Source organism: Protobothrops mucrosquamatus, unplaced genomic scaffold, assembly GCF_001527695.2.
Source record: "Protobothrops mucrosquamatus isolate PMUCROS unplaced genomic scaffold, P.Mucros_1.0 scaffold562, whole genome shotgun sequence".
NCBI lineage: Eukaryota > Metazoa > Chordata > Lepidosauria > Squamata > Viperidae > Protobothrops > Protobothrops mucrosquamatus.
Genome location: NW_015386865.1, coordinates 390,191 through 412,277, shown reverse-complemented (window position 1 = coordinate 412,277; position 22,087 = coordinate 390,191). Strand labels below are relative to the sequence as shown.

The 22,087-nt window shown below is 39.9% G+C and overlaps 2 protein-coding genes across 2 annotated transcripts in view; one reads left to right on the top strand and one right to left on the bottom strand.

Moving 5' to 3' along the window:
* Positions 1-7,042, bottom strand: SBDS (SBDS ribosome maturation factor). Its single transcript, XM_015817193.1, has 5 exons — positions 6,835-7,042; positions 5,281-5,410; positions 4,116-4,316; positions 2,272-2,436; positions 1-1,500 (listed from the first exon to the last, which is right to left on the bottom strand). The coding sequence occupies exons 1-5, from the start codon at positions 6,960-6,962 to the stop codon at positions 1,372-1,374; spliced, it is 753 nt and encodes a 250-aa protein (XP_015672679.1). The 5' UTR covers positions 6,963-7,042; the 3' UTR covers positions 1-1,371.
* A 914-nt stretch (positions 7,043-7,956) lies between these two features.
* The window catches only part of TYW1 (tRNA-yW synthesizing protein 1 homolog), a 21,875-nt gene continuing 7,744 nt past the window's right edge, over positions 7,957-22,087 (top strand). The window contains exons 1-11 of the mRNA XM_015817192.1: positions 7,957-8,086; positions 9,522-9,661; positions 10,188-10,319; positions 11,682-11,783; positions 13,848-14,042; positions 15,107-15,382; positions 16,373-16,495; positions 17,523-17,640; positions 19,511-19,563; positions 20,915-21,033; positions 21,423-21,532. Of these exons, the coding sequence (XP_015672678.1) occupies positions 8,083-8,086; positions 9,522-9,661; positions 10,188-10,319; positions 11,682-11,783; positions 13,848-14,042; positions 15,107-15,382; positions 16,373-16,495; positions 17,523-17,640; positions 19,511-19,563; positions 20,915-21,033; positions 21,423-21,532 (1,372 nt within the window). The 5' untranslated portion in view covers positions 7,957-8,082. The remainder of the gene's footprint in view (positions 8,087-9,521; positions 9,662-10,187; positions 10,320-11,681; positions 11,784-13,847; positions 14,043-15,106; positions 15,383-16,372; positions 16,496-17,522; positions 17,641-19,510; positions 19,564-20,914; positions 21,034-21,422; positions 21,533-22,087) is intronic.

The window sequence follows — 22,087 nt, the reverse complement described above, 5'->3', positions numbered from 1 at the left end:
AAGAGGAAGAAGCAGTAAAATTTATTCATATAAAGAAACTTTGTGAGTAGAAGACCTTGAAGCTCTTGTTAGTCATGTAGCTGAAAAAATTAAATCACTGACACAAAACTACTGAACTTTGTGGGTTGGAGATTAGAATAATAGCTGGAAGGTGCTTATTGTTAAAAAAAAAGTCCAGAAAAGGCATCATGGAAACATCTCCTCACCTATGCTTTGGTATCTTCCTTGGCATATTAATGACAGCTTATAAACTGTAATTGATTTAAATTATTAGAGAACTCATTTTAAAAATCTAAGAATTTCCAAACTTAAGTTTGACATTCTATAATAGAAATGATTGTGATGTTATACATCGATATTTATAATATATATGAGAACTTTAAAGTGTCTGAGAAAGTAAAAAGTGCAGCTTTCCTCAAAGAATCCTCTTATAGTTTGCACTATGAATTCCAAGGATTATAAGAAAATGACAAATATCTGGCAATGCATGTTTTGTTCTTTTTGACAGCAGCCCTATTAGTTTACTCATAAGACATCAAACTCACTTTAGAGTTTTGTGTCAACAATGAACTGATCTCTGCTCTTTTGGCTTACTCTTAAATATTAAATTAGTATAACAAATAATAATGCTAAAATATCACTGGAGCCAAATGAATTCTTTTACTTGGATTTAAAGGTTGTCTGGTTATAACAAATGTTTTCTAAATTAAGTTATTGTAATTTTCTTTCAAAATAAATTTTCCAACAACTTCTGCTTTCAGTGTCAAGTCAGTATTTTTAATATTTCGCCTGGAGTAAATAATGGGTTCAAACCCAATAAATTCCAAGACTGGTTTTGGAAAGATGGCCACTGAAATCTTCTGGTGGCTTGTAAATCTCCATCCACAGAATTGGGCTATTCTATAACTAGGACAATATTATACTTGTGCGGTCACATCATTCGAAGCAACCAATGGCTGTTTATCTTATATTTTACAAATCCTGCTGGCAAATCAAGACATTGCTTGATTTGAGGAAACCTGAGTTATTAACTCATGATGCTAATTCTGCAGTCAATTCCTTCCTTGAAGCCTCCTGCTTTTAAGGAAAGGCATTTTGGCACATAACATAAAATTGTCACTTTGCAGTTACTCTCAAACAACCAATATAGGAATAAACTCAGTGTAAAATCCCTTTGTTATCAGGTAATCTAAGAGCTAAGTGTGTTTATAAGGTACCTTTAGTTGATACCAACCATCAAAGTTTGGGAAAGGGACAGAGGACTAGTAATAACTACATAAAACCTAAAATGGAAAAGAGCAACGTCAACCCTCAATGAGGCAACTCTAGGATGCCTTTTAATACAATCTTTGCACAGCAACAAGCACCCAATTATTCCAGGCGTTCATCACCTTCTTCCACATCTTTTAGGCTGAGAACTTCAAGGGTTCCTTTGCCTTTGGTTTCACACCTGATCAATTCATCAATCTCCCGGAAGCAGCCTGGATCCACAAGGCACACCTGCAACATTAGCACTACATGAGACTGGAAAGGCCACATCTTACGAAGAACTGCCCTGGTGAATAAGACTAAGTGGTTGCTGGTTCCATCTGTAGTTACTAAACAACAACTACTTGCATATTATACAAATTTCTTTGTTTTGAATTTCTTGCTAATTAGTCTCATGTCACTTCAAGTTTTTGCAATGTGAGAATTAGATTATCGCTCACTCTTTTCACCATTCCATGGCTAATTTCATAAAGCTGTTGTGCCCCCCACAAAAAACTGTTATAGTCCCTTGGGTATTTTGATTTGCCCCTTTTAGAAATTTTACCAGCTTCAGGGTATTTTTTAAATGGAATGGAGAAAGAACACTAAATTGGACTGGGATGTCTATATATTACACTTCTACCCAATTATGTTAAAAAACCGAAGACTGCAGTTCACCGAAAATTGCCACATTCTCTTGAATTGGAAGACAAAAGAAGTGCTGATGTGTCACAATGGAATCTTTGCAGCATCCCTATCTTTTGCTGTGGTCTTAAATGCTCATTTACCATACTGCCTTACTGCTGCGTGCTTATCCCAATAAGATGTTTTAAAACATCTTCTGCAAGAACCAATGAGGTTTCCTTCACAAGCAATCGTGCAAAGGACTGCAGTGTAAATATCACTGTCCTTATATCTATACTCCAACACTTCGAGTATAAACCTTCTTCTACAAAACCAAAGGCACAGCACTAAGCTTTTTTCCTAAACAAAAGACTGGGGGAAGGACACTCGGCTGCTTACAATTTCCAGCTGCTCATCAAAATCCTCATTTTCGATTACTTTGATCAGTGGCTTCAACTTCTCTTTCAATCTCTTGCCTTCTTTCCGAGGGAGGAGGAAGCGTAGCCTCATGTGTGCCCGCTCAATCTGCATCGTCTCTTTCAGCTGCTTGATGACTTCCAAAGCCTGCAGAGGAATCCAAACCAAAGCACTGATTTTTACATCTTTATCCCGCTCCCCTTGAAAAAAAAAAAAACTGGAAAAACTTAAGTCTCTTCGCTTCTGGCTCCATACTTTTAGCCATATATGACATTTGTTCTGCTGAGCATATTTTTATACCCAAGACTAAGCAGCAGGGCAATCTTCCATCCGGTCAAATAGAGCTGGTGGGAAGAACCTCTTGTGTTTCCTGCAGAACTGCATTGCAAGCCTGAGAAGTGGAGCCGCGCAAACTCATTAATTTTTAATAGATTAACACAGCAAGAATTGCTATAATTCATCCTACCTGGAGCTGCTCTTGAAGATCATTCAGAAACTTCTGGTGGTCCAAAATGTTGTGGCTTGCTTACTTACTTAGCAGTTGTGGTGCAGCCACATTACCCTGTTGCTACTGGAGTTGTCCTGGTTACCAGTTTGTTTCCAAGTGCAATTCAAAGTGCTGGACATTCTCTATAAAGCTCTATATGGCCTGCAGCCTACATCTGCTTTTCTTAGATTCTGCCTAGTGAAAGCAAATGACCAGGGAATACCTGCTGATGATCCCCTCCAATTGTGAGATGGGGAGCATTCTTCTTTTGCACCAACCTGACCTGTGAGGCAAGAGTGGACTCTATTCTTATGTCCTTCTAAAAGCTAGGAAGAGCTTGCCTTTTTAAAAAAGAAATATGGAGATCAAATTGTTGGTGGAATCATTGATGCCAGAATATTATGGTATTTTATTACTTTGTCATGTTGTAGAATAGTTTTAGATAATGCCTCCAAATATGAGCCCACTTGGCCTTAATCCCTATTATGAGACAGGCGAAACATGTTGGAAACAGATAATCATCTTTCTTGCAATGATTTCAACTTTATGAAATTCTCTTCCGATTGACACCCAAAGAGGCCTAACTTACTATCTTGACAGCCGTATCTGACAAAAGAATAACAATACAGTTTTGATTTTCAGATGTTGTAAGACTATTACTGTTTTCTGTGCAGTTTCTCCACTGTACCTAAGTGGTTTTACTTTATTGTAAATAAAGACTTAGTTTGCATGATGGAAATGTTAGTATTTTCCAGAATTAATAACAGTATCTTCAGGATTTAAAAACGCCAAGTTTGAAAATATCCAGTCATACAATGATTGGCACAGTATTGCATTAAAAAGAGACATTGCAAGGAATTCTACAAAATGCAATGCACAACTAATGTTACCAATCTACAGGTTTAAGCATCCTTCAGGTATCTGCAGAAGAAAAAAAGAAGCAAATTTCCAAAAAATCATCTTGCCCGTTTACTTGGTGACAAGTCAACTCAAACCAGATGATCAGGTTACTTCAAATTAGTACAGCTAGCCTTCAACGTATGATTGCAATTGGGACTGGATTTCTGAGTGTTAAGTCATCATGGTCCTAAATCATGTACCCACCTAACCTGTTGTCAAGTGGCTGAAATGTAATTGCATGATCATGTATGCATATGGGGGGCACATTTTACGATGGCCAGAAGTACTTTACAAGCTGTAAAACACCCATTCCAAGCCTGTCCTAATTTTGAACTGTCATTGTTTGAACTGTCATGAAGTGACCAATCATAAGTTGAGGACTGCCTGTAAAAATAAAAGCTACAGTGTCTTTACATGCCTATAATTTGTAGGCATCTACCTGCTGCTTGGTACTTTTCCCAGGCTTGACTGAATAATGTATATCCTTCATAGCTCTTTCAATAAGGATGACTGTGTAGGGTCTCTTGGTTTCTGGATTTACACATTTGTCTGCAACAATGGTTGCTATGTCACGAAACATCTGCTCCAGTTGAGTGTGGCGTTCTTTATCAGAGACTTGCAATTCCCCTTTGGATAAGATCTGAAACAAAGAAAAGTTTATTTGGACTTGGGCTTTCTCAAATTCAGAAGGTGTATCATGCACCGTCATCAGAACTCTAATTCAGCTTTCAAGACTGTTTATGAACCTTAGAAGAATGGCTGTCCTAAAGAATCTCTGCAAATTACAAAGTAGAAATAATGACTTCCTCGTATCAAGTCTGAACCTTGGTTATTACATGGAGATGTCTGTATAGTTTTGGGGGCAGTAATACAGAAGACCTTGGGCCAGTCATTTTCTTTCAGCCCTAGGAAGGAGACAATGACAACCTGCAGGGGCTTGTCCAGGCTTTTCATTTTTTCAGGATTTTGTCTTCCCAGTCTACTCTACCCAATCTGAAAGTTCCTGATACTCTCCCATCCAAGCACTAAGCATTTACTCTGTTAACTTTTGGCAGTGATCTAAGGCTGAGTAAGCATTAGCTATTAGCTATTAGCTATTAGCAATAAATGTAAAATGAGCATTGATTGTTAACCATAAGAGCTGCTTTGCAGATGGGTGGCAAAGAATTTAATTAATATCAACAAGGCTATGGAAGACTGAATTTTAAAATCAGAGCATAAACTGCATATTATTTTAACCTTCTCACAGAACAAGTAATATGTGATGAAGCCATAAAAAAATTTTTTTTTTTTGCTCGAGTTCAAATTTCTGAAATATTTAAAAGAGAGTCAGTGTAGTATAGCATTGGATTAGGACTGAAGAGCCAGATGAAGTCCATTCTCAGCTATGAAAACTCCCAGGATGATTATTATACTTCAGCCCAAATGACCTTAAATAGCTCAGTGGTCTCAAGTACCCTAAACACTGACCCCAAGCTGACCTAAACACATAAAGGGATTATCCTTCTACTATCTGATATATTGCTTGAATTGCCTTAAAAATGTTAAAGGAGAGATAAAATGAGACAAAAAACATTATTTTTTTGCACAATTTCAATACCTACTGTTTTGCAAATTTCCGTCTGATCATCTGTGCCAAAAGCTTTGACGAGGTCTTCCTTCTTTGCCACTTGACCTTTGGAGACATTCACAAACACTGAATGTGTCTGCAATACTTCATCAAGGTCCTTTTCACTAGAAAATTAATTTTACTTGTTAAGCACATTCTAAATAATGCATGCCAACAACCAAAGTATTTTGATAGTCTTGTTTAACCCATGCTGATTACTGCTCTTTAAAACTACCTTTGATTCTATTACTATAGCAGGGCAATCAGATTAAACTGCTACATTCCATAAGCAGAATACTGTAGTGAATAATTGTATAATTGATAATTGATCTGAACTAGCAATGACATATTGTCAAGCAACAAGCTTGTAATTTGGTTAAAAATATATAAATAATTAGGAAACACCTTAATCAGCTAAAACATAAAGAAAGCAATACTAGTCCAAAGGCAAAGTCCTATCTGCTATTTATCAGTAAACAGGTAGCCATCTAATAATATTGATTCAATAATTACTCAGTGGGGTTGTGCTCCCATAGAAAGAGGTGATTGTAACTTGCAGCTCCTGTTCAACCAGCAGGTAGAAGCTATGGCTTGAGTGGCTTCACCCAAATTTGGTTAGTGCTGCAGCTTCAACACTACTTAAACCAAGATGCCTGAAGACAATATCTCATGTCCTGATCATTGGGCTACATGGAACTGCCCTTGGGAATGAATTCAAAGCTGCAAATTGTGAGACTACGTTGTCAGTATACTATAAGATCACCCTCATCCTCACCCGAGCTACAGATTGCATCACTGTACTGGTTGCTAGTTGGCATTCTAACCATTGCATTCTAACCACTGAGTTGTGGTGGTGCAATGGTTAGAATGCAATATTGCAGGCTAACTCTGCCGACTACCAGCAGTTTGATCCAGACTAGCTCAAGGTTGACTCAGCCTTCCATCCTTCCAGGTTGGTAAAATGAGGACCTAAACTGTTGGGGGCAATATGCCAATTCTGTAAACCGTTTAGAGAGGGCTGTAAAGCACTGTGAAGTGGTATATAAGTCTAAGTGCTATTGCTATTATTATTCCAGATCTAATTCAAAATGTTGGTTATTTCCAGGCAATGACTTTTCAAAGAGATGGGCAGCTATATAAATTGAAATAATACTTACCTCAGTGATGTTATTCTATACTACACTCTTCTGACTTATTTGCTTATTCTTTATCATACTACTATGTATTTGTTACTCCAGAATTGTGGTTAATAGACAATACTTAAGTAAACATGAATACAGAAGTGTAAATACTGTAGGTGATTTATAACAGCAGTTGAACCACACAGTTCAGAGTTTAAGCCCTGCAATTTGCACATGCTTTAAAAGTAAATGAATTTTAAGCCAGAATTGCAAAAATTGAAAAATTCAACCCTGGATTTATTGACTGATTATTTATTTAGGCTAGTCTTGCACTCTGCATAAACTCAGAAACACTGGCTTTGTCAAATGTCAGTGGGCACGACAGGAGTTTTCTGTTCCTCTCCCTGCGGCCCAAGCCCTCAACTCACGCGCCGCTCCGCCAGCCCATGACTTTGTTCCGGTAACAGGCAATCTCAAAACGCTTCCCCGCCCGTCGGATCCTCACGACAGCCACATTGGTCAGGCGAATCTGGTTAGTCGGTGTGAAGATCGCCATGATACGCCAAGATCGGCCGCCGCTGCACAGAACACAAGCCAACAGCTGAGCCTCTTCCGCCCCTCCGTTATGACGACACACGGGCCAAAACCTCGCGAGAACCGGCTCTCCAAAAGTCCGTCTTTAACTCACTCGGGTGGGAAACCAATCCCGAGGATTAATGGTTCCTCGTTGAAAAGTGACCTCTCGGGAGTGAGAAGGCTTAATTAAGAGGGACCGCATCAAAAACAAAAACCGAGGTTTAAAAATATGACTCCTTTTTTGCGGAGATTTGATCAAAAATGCAAGTAGCACTTAAAAAAAAAATAGCCAGTAAGATATCTTAGGAAGGACTGTCTTCAAATCCTTGAACAGATGATCTTGGACTTGTCACTGTGCAGATTCATATAATCGTATTTTAAACATCGTTTGTTTAAATTGTGCAGGATCCAATCTTGCATGTCACCGGGAATAGAGGTTTAGTCTTCCTGCCAGAGGCACACAGTCTGCTCGAGAGAAGTTCCCTGAGGATGGGCTCCAGCTCGGAAGACTAAACCTCTGGTCCCGGTGACCGACCCAGATTGGCTCCTGCAACGTTATCCTGGGATACGTATATTCGCCTTCATTCGAGTTTAAATTGTTTTAATATACTAGCCGGTTGTGGTTTATTCATACCACACAGACCGAGAAGGCTCTTTAATCACTACAGTGGATGGTTGATTGGCATAACGAATCAACCATGCCTTTAAAACAAACCATGGCTCAATGTCTCCCCCTATTCCAACACGAAGCATTTAGGATCCGCATTATTTAAATGCATGGATTTTCGATTCTCCTTTCAACCTCTCTGATACACTCGATTCTGGAAGATGCTTCTTTATTTCTTGATTAAAAGCATGCACACTTTGGAGGGAGAGCGTTTTGTAGCGATCGCTAGTGCTGGAGGGCGAACTTTATCTTCAGCCACTGAGAGGTTAATGTCCTCTTCCCAGCATGCCGGGGGTGGAAGGTGCAAAATGGCTGCGCCTGTGAGCTCGTGGGGCGAGTAATGGGGCTGCTTGGGAATGACCCCCTGCGGTCCCGAAAGAACCAGAAAAACATCGTCTGGTAGGATCGGGAATTGCGGCTTGGGAGGGAAGACATGGGTAAGTACTCGGAGGCGAAAAACCTTACTTCTTGGGAAGGAAGCCTTATTGGCTTAGATGCGGTTTAGTCTCCAGAAAGCATGCCAAGGTTTTTGATAAGCGACGGATTCTTAAACCTTTAGCATATTTATTTATTAACATGGAAGTCCTGTAGCTCGCCAAAGAATCAGGACCTAAAAAGTCACGAATTTGTATCATTTCCATAGAATATGAATACAGCTTTCTTGGAAGCTTCCTGTGCAAATAAATAGGACGATTTTATAAGGTTTACTTAAACATTACGTGAAATTTAAGAAAATTTTGACACTTTTGCACAACTGTACACTCGTGATTATATAGAACTTATATTCCCCATCTCTAATTTTATTGGCTCTAACTTGCTTAGGAAATAATAAGTTTGTAAAAAGTATATTTTTCTTACTCCTGTAATGGCTCTGGATGGCTTACAGAAGTACAATAAAAATAGCAGCACATCCATAACTAATAATACAAAGCACAAGAAAACAAAACTTTATGCTCAAACATTAGTACATTAAGGCAGAGCTTGGTTGAACTCTAGTGGCATTTTATTCCACGTTATTTATTTATTCAATTTATATGGCTGCCTATCTTATATATATAAAAATATTATAACAAACCAATCAGCACAGTATGGGTCCTATCCCCAAAAAAACTGAATTCTGTTGATATTAAATTTCTAGCCGGGCCCACAATGGATACACTGATAATTACTTAGGAAACAAAAATGAAAAACTCAAGAGGCAGTATGATTGAAGCCCTGATCTTTTGTATGTGCATTTGACATCAGTACACATATAAATAGTGGGATTTTGACAAGCTGTAATCATCTTGCTTCTTTTGATCCCACTGAGAATATGACTTACAGAGGATAGATGGTGGGAAAAAAAATCTGGGTAGAGTAAATGATTGCAAATGGAATATGAGCAAGCAACATGAGGTTGCTGAAGGAAGGCATATGCAATTTTAGGACTGCATCAACAGAAATTGAATTTCCAAATCATAGTAAATAATTGTTCCACTCTTTTCTGCTTTGGTCAGTTCTCTGCTCTAAATACTGTAAAAGGCTCTGGATATCACATGTTGAGAAGGATTCAGAGAACTTTGAGCAGATTCAGAGAAAGTCAAGAAAGATGATTAGGAGACTAGAAATTAAGTCCTGTAAAGAAAGACTGAAGGAGTGACAATTGATGTTTCAGTACCATGTATCTGAGATACTTTAATTTGGCTTCTGAGTTGAGCATGTGGTTGGATTTGATATCCTTAATGGTCCCTGGTAAACAATATAGTTCTAAGATTATACAATGATTCTGCCACCTTTAATTTGGTCCAAAACATGCTTACCAGAGACAAGATCTCAATTTATCCTGATATCTGGCTTTTAATAATAGTAGCATTTTGTTCTGTTGTGTTTTAGATACTCCTGCAGACACCTGGGACAATTTCCATGATCATTTAACTTTCCTGTGGCTGAACCGATTTTACCTCTATTCATGTGCAGCTTTTGGAATCAGCCTTTGGTTTTGCTTCCAGTTCCTCAACAAAGTCAAAGAGCAGGTAATTTTAATCTCACTGTGTCTAATATTTTCAATTCTGGGAACTTCAACCTTGATGGAAAGATGATGGAATCTCTAGTGGTGGCCTCCTGAGTGCTCGAGCAGTTGAGAGATTAAGAAAAATTCAGTAGCAAAAAATATACCCCTCGCCATCTCAAAGGAGGCAAATTCTTTCCACCAAAACCGTAGTACTATCTTCTGCAAGTTTATTCAGAAATTAAACTGTTTGAGGCAAACTACACAAATATAGTTATAGTTTGTTTGTTCTCCAGGGAATGAAATCTACTTATAGTATATATGTTGTCCTCTCAGTATTAGTGGATGATATTTCCCGCCCGATTACTTAATTTTTCTTGTTCAGGTGCAGGATGTAGTCCTCTTATAAGAGAAAACTTTCTTAGACAAAACTGTCTTTCTCTCTAAGTTGTACATCATCTGCATTGAGGGGTAAAGTGACTAATGGCATCAGGAAAAAAAGAGACTAAGTTTATTTCTGGGAATCTGTTGTTTAAATATTTCCTTTGTAGAACAAAAATCGCCTTGCAGAATTAAACCTTCCTAAAATCACAGCTGCTGAAAAAGAACAAGATCCATGCCTTGACAAAGTCCATGTAGCCGGAGTGAAAGTATTCTATGGTTCCCAGACTGGAACAGCAAAGGTAAACAGTTCATTAATTCAGCAAGAGGTGAATTAACTTATCTTGCAGCCATGTCTTTTTTTCTCCTTTAGTTGAATAGAGGTAGTTGACCATTTTCAGGAGAAAAAAAGCACACTCATATGTGTTTTTTGGTTAATTCTTATCTTCAGAGCTTGGCCCTTTGTTGCTGGTCTTACTGAATTTTATCTAATTGAGCCTTGAAAATCTGTTACTTATAAAGAAATAATTTAAATATGAGATTATTTGGGGGTGTAGTAAAGTGGTGGTGATAGTGGAGAAAAGACATAAGAAAGGGAATTTAGGTGCTGTCCAATCTTTCCTTAAGTGGTGAGTAGTTATACTCAGCAACTGGATCAAAATTAGAGGCTTCTTGGCTGCTACATTCATAATTCTTGCCAGAAAGTTGCAAGTGTCATATAGCCAGTTTATGTAGCATTTCAGGTATTAGATTTGCAGAACAGAGATTACGTTTCAAATCCTCATTCAGTACTAGTGCTGTCCAGATAATTTTCAGCCAAAAACTTTTTCAATCCAAGCTCATTGGGATTGTGATTGAGGAATAAGATAAAGTGCCCTTTTGGGCATTTGTAGCAGTTGTGCTGTATCAGAGCAGAGAACAGTATCCTGAACTATTCAGCAAACCAGCATGATGGTGAGCAGAGTTTTCAAGGTCCTATTAGATAGCCACATTTCTGCCTCTTTATAGCAAGAGTAAGAGGACAAAGGCCCCAGTATAAGATTAATAAGCAAAGTGTGTGTGGCTGATCATAGAGCAATGGAATTTGAAGGTTGTGGGTTGTGGAGAGATTGGTGTTTTGTTTTCATTGTGATAACTATTTTTAGAGGGTACACTATAGCCTTAGAATTTTTCCACTTGAAAGACATTATTGTTGATTTTTAATTAGAAGGAATTGCCTCCAAAGATATGAGAGGTTGCATGTGGCAGGTTGCCAATCTCTACTTTTATGAGTTCCCACTCCAGGTCCTTCTGAGTCCAGTTCAGAGTGGAGATTTTTCCTTCTGGTCTAGATACATTAATTTTTATGTACGAGCATCTTCCAATCACAAGAGTTGCTGGAGTCCATCCATTTCAGTGCTTTCCACTGTCAAATACTGGAAGCAGCGTCTAAGGTTTTTGTCTTCTTGGGTTTTTCCTGATGTCTGCAGTTCCTAAATAGTGGTGGGGATTATGTGTTTCTGCTGTTTCAGTGCTAAACCCTAGCATCTCCCTGCCTTGCACTCAAGAATTGCAAGAGATAAAGCTGAAGCAATTTCTCCTTCATAGATCAGTCAAAGAATCACCTAGTGTGGCTTTCTTATATGAAACAGATCTTCACTGGGTTTTTTTTTCTTTCTCTCTAGCGGTTTGCACTAGTACTTACTGAAGCTGTTGCCACCATTAATTTGCCAGCAGAAATTATTGACATGCAAGATTATGATCCAGATGACTCTCTCATAGATGAGGTTTGTATTTCATCTCTTCTAGCCGGAATGCCATCTGTGGGTTCTCATGGATTCATGGCTCCTGTTTTAAGAGCAAGTAAAAACTATGGCCAGGAGAGCTGTGGGTGGTGCATCAGCTGAGGCCTTGCTTGGAACTGGATGAACTGAGGATGGTTGTTTAAACCTTTATCATCTCTTTTTTTTGTTTTGTTTTCAAGTCCATTTTGACTCCTGGCAATTGCCTGGACAAGTCCATGTAGTTTTCTTTGCGAAATTTTCAGAAATGGTTTCCATTGCTTTCTTCTTAGGAAAATGACCAGCCCAAAGTCATCCTGCTGAGTTTGTGCTTAAGGCAGAATTAGAACTCTGAATCTCTTAGTTTTTAGCCCAGTGCCTTTAACCAAACTGAGCTTCTCTATTAGATTACTGTACTCTATGTGAGGCTGCACCAAAATTTCATGTGATCCAGAAGGCATCAGCATACACACTCAGTTAGATTATTGATATACCTCTGCTGCAGGACCTGTACCGTTACCAGTGGATTCCAAGTGCATTTTAAGGTGCTAGTCAGAGTCATATATGGCTCTGAGCTTGGGGACTGTTTTTCCATATTAGTTTCTGCCCATACTACCTGGACATAAGGGGAAGCCTGCTAAGAATCCCCATCTCCCAAGAAGTACGGTAGTGGGCAATAGTGACATTTTCTATAGCAGTACCCTGCCTTTGGTATAATATGGCCTTGAAACAACAATTACCTTACAGTTTTCCAGGTACAGGAGAAAAAAATAGCTCTTCTAGAGCAGGAGTTCACAACCCCCAGGCCGCAGTCTGTTCGAAACTGGGTCATGGGAAAAATGGGCAAGCGCATGCATGTGAAGCTCCATTTGCGTGAGTGGAGGGCACTTGCGCTCACACATGAAGCTCCACTCGAGCGAGTGGAGGGCACTTGCACTCATGTGAGTGGAGCTTTGCGCACGAGCACAGTACCCTCCACTCAAGTGCCCTCGGCTCACAAGCAGAGCTTTGCATGTGAGTGCAACCACCCTCTGCTCACGCACGAAGCTCTATTCTCACGAGTGGAAGGCACGCACATGCTGCTTGCACAAATGGAGCTGTGCGTGCGCATGCACCTGCCACTCACACCACTCCTCCTCGCCGGGACTGGCCAGGCCGCCAAGCTGGAAAGGTTGGGGACCGCTGTTCTGAAGGACCTTTTTGATTAACTGTATACAATAGTGTCATTTTCCATAGTTCTATAAATGTAGCCTTTTATCTGTAGTTGCTTTTTAAATTTTATTCTAAACTTGTATTTACTATGTAAATTCTGTAAATTGCCTAAACTATGGTTGATTTCAGATGGCAAACTAAATTAGACAGACAGACAGAATCAACATCCTAATGGTTAACAACAATAACAAAATAATATTTTAATTGTTTGATTATGTTCTGAAGTGAGTATCAACTCATAGTGACCTGATAGACAGACTTTCTCCAGAATGGTCTGTCCCACATCAGATAGAATAATATCCCAAATAGTTATTTTGGGGGGAATTTGAGGGGAGAAACCCTATAGAACATCTTTGCGTGAAAAATGTCATACTAATAATATATTGAACAGTTAATAGTTTCATATCCTTTATTGGCATGCAGAATCTGAGGAGAAATGAATGAGAAGAATTCCTTTCCTCTGATCTTAGGGCCAAGCTCTTCAAAGATGAGTTACTTTTAAATTTACCGACTAGCTGATGAGAGCTAAATAGCTCAAAATAGCTATACTAGTCTCCCTTTAATTCTTGATCGGTAAATTTAAATTTAACATACAAATAGTGTGTTGCAGAAGCGACTGCCTATGAAAGCTCCTAGATTGGAGCTGAACGGCAAAAGTGGAAGCAGTGTGCTCCATCCCATATTTGGGGTAGGCCAGATTGCCCTGATGGACCGGTCTCACCGGAAAACACTTAATGAGTTACTTTGAATGAATTTTTGGCATTTCTTCTTTTTTTTACTATGAATAGTAAACAATAGTGGTTGATTTAAATATTGTGACAGAGAAAAAAAACTGTTTTTCTTTGGGGATTTGTTCAGATAAGCAGCCAGAATATCTGCGTGTTCTTAGTTGCCACTTACACTGATGGCAAACCCACGGAGAATGCTGCGTGGTTCTGCAAGTGGCTGGAAGAGGCGGCCAATGACTTCAGAGTTGGCAAAGCATATCTGAAGGGCCTGCGATACGCTGTCTTTGGTTTGGGAAATTCAGTTTATGCCGACCACTTCAACACTGTGAGTATTGTTTTACTTTTTAAAAAATAAATAAATCTGTGCATGTTATTGATATAGTTTGTTCTGAACTTACCACCACAGTGGAGCTCAGAATTGTAGTTGTAAGTCATTGCGGTCATAAGTCAAAGCACCATATGATCAGGGTCAATTTTACAACCATTTCTACAATGGTTATAAAGCAAATCAGGTGATATTTCAATATCTTCTCCTTTTCAACAAGTGACAATACAATTGGTTATATGGAATCAGTGGAAAGCCATGAAATACAATAGTGGAGCATGAACGTTATTTTCACTTTAAAAAACAGTTTCTAGCACGTGGTGAAATTGTAAGTTAGAGGAATGGCTGAAAAAAAGTTAGGTAGCCAGAAAGGTATTTTTTTCACTACTCCGTCACTTTGACTATGTCAGTGGTTCTCAACCTTTTTAATGCCGCGACCCCCAACCGGTCATAAGTCGAGGACTAAACCAGTCATAAGTCGAGGACTACCCAACCGGTCGTAAGTCGAGGACTTTCCCTGCCCGGGAGCGCCACGCATGCGTGGTTCCGCCCCCTGCGCCGGCCGAGGCGTAGCTGGCAAGCGGCAGAGACGGAGCAGGCCAACCACCAGCTGGCCCAGCTCAAGGGAGGTAAGGCACCCGCTGGAAAAGGGGAAAAATGGCGGACAGCCTTGCTTGGCGACCCCCATGAAATGGTCGATCAACCCCAAATGGGGTCGCGACCCATAGGTTGAGAACCGCTGGACTATGTGATATCCAGTAGTGATTGTCTTAGATGTTGGATTAGTGGCATCTTTACATTTAACAGATAGGAAAATGTGTGCATTCTTTTTGATTCTCTAGTTACTTCCTCTAATACCTTTCCTGAGTCTGCTGTTTAATATGGAGGCTCTTTTTATTGGTTTGGAGACAAAAGGGGTGATGGAAGTGATACAACAGGAAGAAGGAAGGAGGTGGGACAGACTCCTTTGAACTTGGAACTTTCCAAATATGCCCATTATGATTAGCATCGTTTGCCTTTTTAGGACCCAAACATTGCCTCTCTGGCTCTTGTTTTCTCTGCAGGTGAGCAGGAACATTGACAAGTGGCTGTGGATGCTGGGTGCTCAACGCATTCTGTCATGTGCTAGAGGGGACAGCAATGTGGTGAAGAGCCAGCATGGAAGCATTGAGGCTGATTTTGAGGCTTGGAAGGCCAAGTTGCTCACGAGGGTTCAAGCTGTTGCCAAAGGGGACCAGAAGGCCTGTAGTGGGACATGCAAAAAAGGGCGATGTAGATCCAAACCAAAAGTGAGAGAAGAAGCAAAAGAGCAAGAGACCTCAAAGCATGCGGAGAAAGAAGTAAGTGGAGCGGACTGATAGAACTCTCTGATTTTGGCTCTGTTGCTTCTTTTATGTAATGAACCTCATCTATATGTATCTATATGTATTACAGAACAATCTTGGATCTTTTTTTACTCTTCTTTTGGGCAGCACACACTCATAACTCTGAGAATTTTCCCCACTTTTTTTTTTTTTTTTGCTGTTCAGCCTTCCTCCATTTCCTTTGTGCTCCAGCTTTTATCTTCTTCATTTACTTGTTCCAATATACCTATTTCTTATTTTTTTTCTGTTTCTTACTACTATAGAATCAAACATCCTGAAAAAGTAAGGAATTATTTAAGTGATGATTCCAATCCTACTCAATACAGGAATCCTGCTGAAAGAGTCTCTAACCCATAACTGATGTTCTTCGTACTCATTTTACCATCCTTTAGTCTCTCTCCATGCCTTTGTTCCTGTTCCACAGTTCAACAGTTTCTTTTACTGCTAGACTCTCTATGTTTTTTCTGCCAATACTGTTAACAGTTTGCTTCACTCAAGAAATTGTTCTGTAGCTGGAATCTTTGTAAATGCTTCACCACAGCTGGGTTTACTACATGCTACATGCTTTACATGCAAAATCAGAGTTGATTGGGCTCCTATTCATGCTAAGACAGAAATCATTGTTTACCAACCATTGTGATTGATTCATGCAGTTTTCTAAGCCAAAAATCAGACAAACCACATTATGCCATAGAGATTCCTAAAGATTTTTTTTTAATTTTGTGAGTTTTATAGGTGTGATCCATGGAAGAGGTAGATTTTGAATCTGTCTCTTCCAGGCCTACTTCTTTATGAGTTGGATTATGCTGGCTGTTACTAGACAGACTTCTGACCAATTTTTGGAGAAGGCATCAAACAGCGTCAGTGCTGCACATAAGGACAACTCAGTTGGTATCTCATTAACTAGAGAATGGAATAGATTGGAAACATGGCTTGTGCTTTCTCTTCCCTTGTTCTGCATGTCAGGAGGAGGATTTGTTTGAAACCACAAGTGAGGAGGAATCTGATATAGAGAATGGTAGAGGTGCAGATCAGGTTGTGGATGTTGAAGATTTGGGCAAAATGATGGGCCACATGAAGAAATCTCAGGTAAGGAGAATTTTGCCCTTGATCCAAAGACCTTTCTGCTTGCTCATGTATCCTTCTACTTATTGATTATTCAGCCATCATTCAAAGTTACAACAGTGTTGAGTGAATGATGGTTATGACTGGTCCTCGGAGCTCCATATGAGTGTGATCTGGGTATTTGGCAACTGGTTTGCAATTACAACCAATTGCAGTGCCCCATGATCATATGATTGCCATTTGCAACTTTCCCTGCTGGCTTCCACGGAAAGTCAATGGGGAAGCCGGCAGGGAAAGTTGGAAGTTGCTGGGCAAAGTCTCCCGAGCTGTGCACTCTCTACCAGCTCCCTTGCTCTTGCACCATACAGGGCATTTGCACCCTCCCCAAGCTTTGCCATGCCTCTCTCACTTCCTCCCCAACCCTTCCTGTGCCACCCATACATCCTCCCCACCTCTCTCTCACAGTCTCATGCACCCCTTCATGGCCTCTCCAAACTGGCAGCAGTCACCTGGTTGGCCTGTTTGCAAGCCATTTGGACTTGCAACTTTCTGCTGGCTTCCCCACTGACTTGATTTTGGGAAGCTGGCAGGAAATCGTCTTGCTTATTAATGATAGGATTTGGTTAAAAATGGCCATTGGGACTGCAGAGATTGCCGTTGCTAAGCAATAGGGTTACGCTTTACAACTCAGTGCTTAGCAGCTGAAGTTCCGGTCCCAGTTGCTTGTAAGTTGAGGACTATTTCTATTTCTAGGGTGTATTTCTAGGGTATTACTACTACCACTGCCCAACCCTGCCCTATTGCTGCGCTGCTGTCTCCTGGCAGTGATAGCAGTAGAAGTCACACTTTGTTTTGCCGTTGAAAGTCTCCGTGTCTAGTACAATCCTAATTGTGAGCAGTCCATTGTAAAAACGCCATCCTATGAAGCTGGCCAAAGCTGTAGCAGTTTCATAGCATTTTAATGAAAGCATTTCTCCAACTGAAGAACAGGGAGCAGAACAATTCAGCTTCCTTTCTTTAAAAAAAAAAAAAATCTGTCGTTCTTGCACAGAAAGAGCATCAAACTGACGGAGAGGTTCCCATTGGAGCTGGAACTCAACATGGCAAAGGGGAGGATGGGAGAAGAGAGATGATCACCCCTGCTCTTCGAGAGGCACTCACAAAGCAAGGTGATGGGGTTTCAGTGCAGGGGCAACCTACGCTGATTGTTATTATAATTAGTGTATTTATTGTAGCTATTATTGGTGTTTTAAATTCAGTCATTCAATTTTATTTACAGCCCAAAGGTCCAGGACAAGTTACAAACATAATTTAAACTTGGCATTATATCAAATGGAATAACAAGTAATTTTTTTAATAAATATTACTTAAGACTCCAGCTCATTGATTTGTTATTAAAAGCCTTGTTTTTATAGTCATAGTTAAAAATCTGGCTGCTTGGGATTTTCATTTGCAAGTAAAAATTTTGTATATTCAGAAGAATCTCTTCCTGGTTTAGATTTTAAAATAGCCCAGGTAACTTTCTTCCAAAACTTTTATAAAATTCACAATGCAGTAAAATATCATCCGCTATTTTAGGGTTCCATTAGGGGGCAAAATCTTTGAGATGGGAATTTTTTAAAATCTACCATATACCGGTAACGTATTTGATGACAACTCATTGAATTCGGCTTTCAAAAAGGCTATTCTGTATTCAAATATTCAGGTAGTTCAAACATAATTCTCAATGTTGCAGGTGAGCACAATTTAAATGTTTTAGATGATTGTTAGCTACTGGAGTTGTATGTTGAAATGGGTGGCCATGTAAGTCTTTTTAAAGATTGACAGACAGATTTGTGTAAGCAGGGGAAGGGACACAACATTTGCAGACATATTCCATAATATTCCCCAGACTTATTTTCAAGCAAGCATCTCTTTGTATGTTATGTTATGTTCAGAAATTGAGCAGCTACAGGAACACAAGCTTGGATATTGCAAGAATTTGGGGAGTTGGTGTAGTGGTGCAGTTAGGCCTTATTATGAGGAAGCCTGAGGCTCAGACACTTTCTATGAAGCTCATTGAATACTTTGACTCTGAGACTGTTCTTCAGTGGGGAACCACAACTGGCAGGACAAACATCTGCGTATAATTAGGGAGCAGACCCCACACTCATTTGCACTGATGGTGTTATCTAGTCAGGTAATGACTCTGAGCTTGTTTTCTGCAAGCAAACAACAAGCTCAGACACTACAAAGGTCTCCACGGTTGAATCCTGAGCTACATATTTTCTATTGGAACTGTTCTTTCTCCTGGTCTATTGTGCAGGGCTGCTGTGAGGATAAAATGGTTGGGAGACCCATTCCTATGGATGAAACTAAATTAAAAATTCACTTTATTGCAGTGTTTCTCAACCGTGCAAACTTTTAAGATGTGTGGACTTCAACTCCCAGAATTCCCCAGCCAGCATCAACACATTTTAAAGTTGCCAGGGTTAAGAAACACTGCTTTATTGTAAGAGTAGTCAGATGGAGACAGACCAATTAAATGGGCAGGTTTATATTCTTTTGTTTGTTTTGTTTGTTTGTTTTTGTCTTCAAGTCAATCTTGACTCCTGACAACTATTTGGACAACTCCCTGCTGTTTTCTTGGGAGCTCATTTGGAAGTAATTGCCCTTTCCTTCTTCCTAGGGCGGAGAGAGACTGACTGATCCAAGGTCATTTAGCTGATTTTGTGCCTAAGGCTGGATTAGAATTCTCCCACATTTCTAACCCAATGCCTTCACCCTACATCAAAATGGCTCTCTCATATAGCGTGCTAAACCATAATTTTATTGACCATAGTTTATTGAACTGAGCCATAAATCATGGTTTTCACAGCATTAAAAACAATATAATCATATAAATAGTCAAAACCAAATAAACCACCTTGTGCTTACTGGAGCTGACTTCGAAGAAAAGTGTTTGCTTATATATTTGATAGCCCATCAAGATCTTTACGGCCATTTCTTTCTGCTATAATATCATTCAAACTAAAACAAAAAACCTCCTTTTTCATTCAGGTTATAGATTAATTGGGAGCCATTCTGGAGTGAAGCTTTGCCGATGGACAAAGGTGCTGCTTTTCTTTTCCAATCAATTTTGAAATTCATTTATTTATAACATTTATTGGCCGCCCATCTTACCATAGGGTAATTCTGGGCGGCTTACAGTTATAAAAATATATCTATACATGTACAATTAAAACATAAATAATTAAAATCAAACGTTAACACCTAAGGAAACATGGGGAGGAGGGGGGCGGAGTGCAGAGAGGCGGGATCTGTCGTTACTAGATCAACCACCTCTACTGCGCTGCTTCCCCACTGGGGTCCCAAGCTGACTGGAGAACCAGGTCTTTAGGCCCTTATGAAAGGATAGGAGGGTTGGGACCAACCTCACATGGGGTGAGGGCAAGATGTTCCAGCAAACAGGAGCAATAGCAGAGAGGGCCCTCCTCCTGGACCCCGCCAACCGGAATAATCAGGCTGACGGGACCCGTAACAGGCCTCTTCTGCCGGCACGAGTGGGATGGGTCAATCCCAGTGGAGTGAGACAGTCCCTCAAGTAACCTAATCATGATGGTGATAACAATAGTGTCTTAATACAAAAACATATAGGACTGTGTATAATAATAACAGGTCTCTCCCAATCTCACGCCCTCCAGATGAATTTGGAGGGCAACTAAAATAAGTGAATCTGGCTCCTCAGAGGCACAACTTCCCTATGGTGGGTTTTATATTCATCACAGTGTAACCGAGGAAAAGCTGAAAATGCTTTAAATAAATTAATGGTAATAAAAAGAAAATGCAGAAATAAATTTATATTAATTATCACAATGTTCCCTCCTTTATAGTATTGAGATAGTTGTAGATTTTTAATTCAATTGAATTTATTAGATTTGTTATGTCCTCCCACTCCTGGACGATTTCATGATTTTATTTCACCCAGCCATTCCTAATTAAGTGTTATTGGTGTGCATTGCGGTGCAATATCTATTGTTATTTTGTATATATTTAATGCGTTTCAGTCCACCCATTGTTTTTTGAGGAGGAGGGGCCATAAAAACTGTAAAATAATAATAATAATTTGGTGATACGACTTTGCGGTTAGGAGGGTCTGCATTCAGCTTCTGTGGGATCCCTTCGCTTTATTTAGTGATGGCTCCATATTGCAGAATACTTTTTTTCTCCAGTAGAGAACATACCATTTAACATTTAGTGCCAGCAAGAATTTATTACTATTTTTAAATTTGGTTTATATTCTACCTTTCTTCTCATTCCAAAATGGCATGTAATATATTATAGTTTAAGAATAATTTAGATTGGTAAAAATAAAATATGATGTATAAGGTAAATGCTTGTAATAGCAACACCATCTTGAGACAACTGTTATTTATTTTGTTGTTCTTCACATTTGTCTGATAGTCAATGCTTCGTGGAAGAGGAGGCTGTTACAAGCACACCTTTTATGGCATTGAAAGTCACCGCTGTATGGAAACCACACCGAGTTTGGCTTGTGCTAATAAATGTGTCTTCTGTTGGAGGTAAAGATCTGGGACTGAATATTTTTTTAGCAAAAATGTTAACATGTTTGTGCCTCCAAGTCAGTGTTGATTTCTGGTGACTGCCTGGACAAGTCCCTGCAGTTTTCTTGGCAAGATTTTAGGAAGTAGTTTACCGTTGTGTACTTCCTAGGGCTTGACTGGACCAAGGTCACCCAATTGGCTTCATGCCTAAGGCAGGACTACAGCTCATAGTCTCCTGTTTTCTAGCCTGGTGCCTTAACCATTACACCAGACTTGCTGTCCAGGATTGAGTCTACCAAAGGCCAGATTTTCAAAAAAGCATTGCTTTAATTTTGTTAGTCCTACACTGCCAGATTAATTCTCAGGTACATAGCATTATTTTTTAATTATATATTTTTATTTTTCAGACACCATACAAATCCTGTTGGGACAGAGTGGCGATGGAAGATGGACCAGCCAGAGATGATCTTGCAGGAAGCCATTGAGAACCATCAGAATTTGATCAAACAGTTCAAAGGTGGGTGAGGATCCTATGCATGTGATTTTTGTTTTAGTAATTGGATCTTGAATCTTTTAGTGACTGACATATGAGAGAAGAGAGCCTCTTTTAGATGTTTCTATTACATCAGAGCTTCAGGTTTTTATTTCATCCTAAGTACAAATGATTATATTGGTCATCAGATAACCGCCCGGCCACCCTCTTCAGGGTGACCCGCTCCCTCCTTCAACTGAGGGGGGGGAGGATCCCCTGGTGGGGAGGGCCGAGGATTTTGCACAATATCTGAATGATAAAGTCGCTCGGATCCGGGAGGGGTTGGACTCCGACTGGGTGCCCCAGGGGGAGGTGGAGAGAGCAGGTCCTGAGATGATTACATGGGAGGAGTTTGACTCTGTGGCTCCCGAGGATGTGGACAGGATCCTGGGGAGGCTGAATGCGACCACATGTTTATTGGATCCGTGCCCCTCCTGGCTGGTACTGGCGGCTCGGGAGGGTACACGAGCCTGGCTCCAGGGAATTATAAACGCTTCTTTACGGGAGGGTGTCTTCCCCGCGACCTTAAAGGAGGCGGTG

Bases quoted from the DNA above. Each gene is read 5' to 3' on its own strand.
- SBDS (XM_015817193.1), bottom strand. From the start codon at position 6,962: ATGGCGATCTTCACACCGACTAACCAGATTCGCCTGACCAATGTGGCT. The intron at 2,437-4,115 runs GTAGATGCCTAC...ATTCCTCTGCAG, and splicing joins GGAAAAGTACCAAGCAGCAG to GCTTTGGAAGTCATCAAGCA. The intron at 1,501-2,271 runs GTAAGCAGCCGA...CTAATGTTGCAG, and splicing joins TTGATGAGCAGCTGGAAATT to GTGTGCCTTGTGGATCCAGG.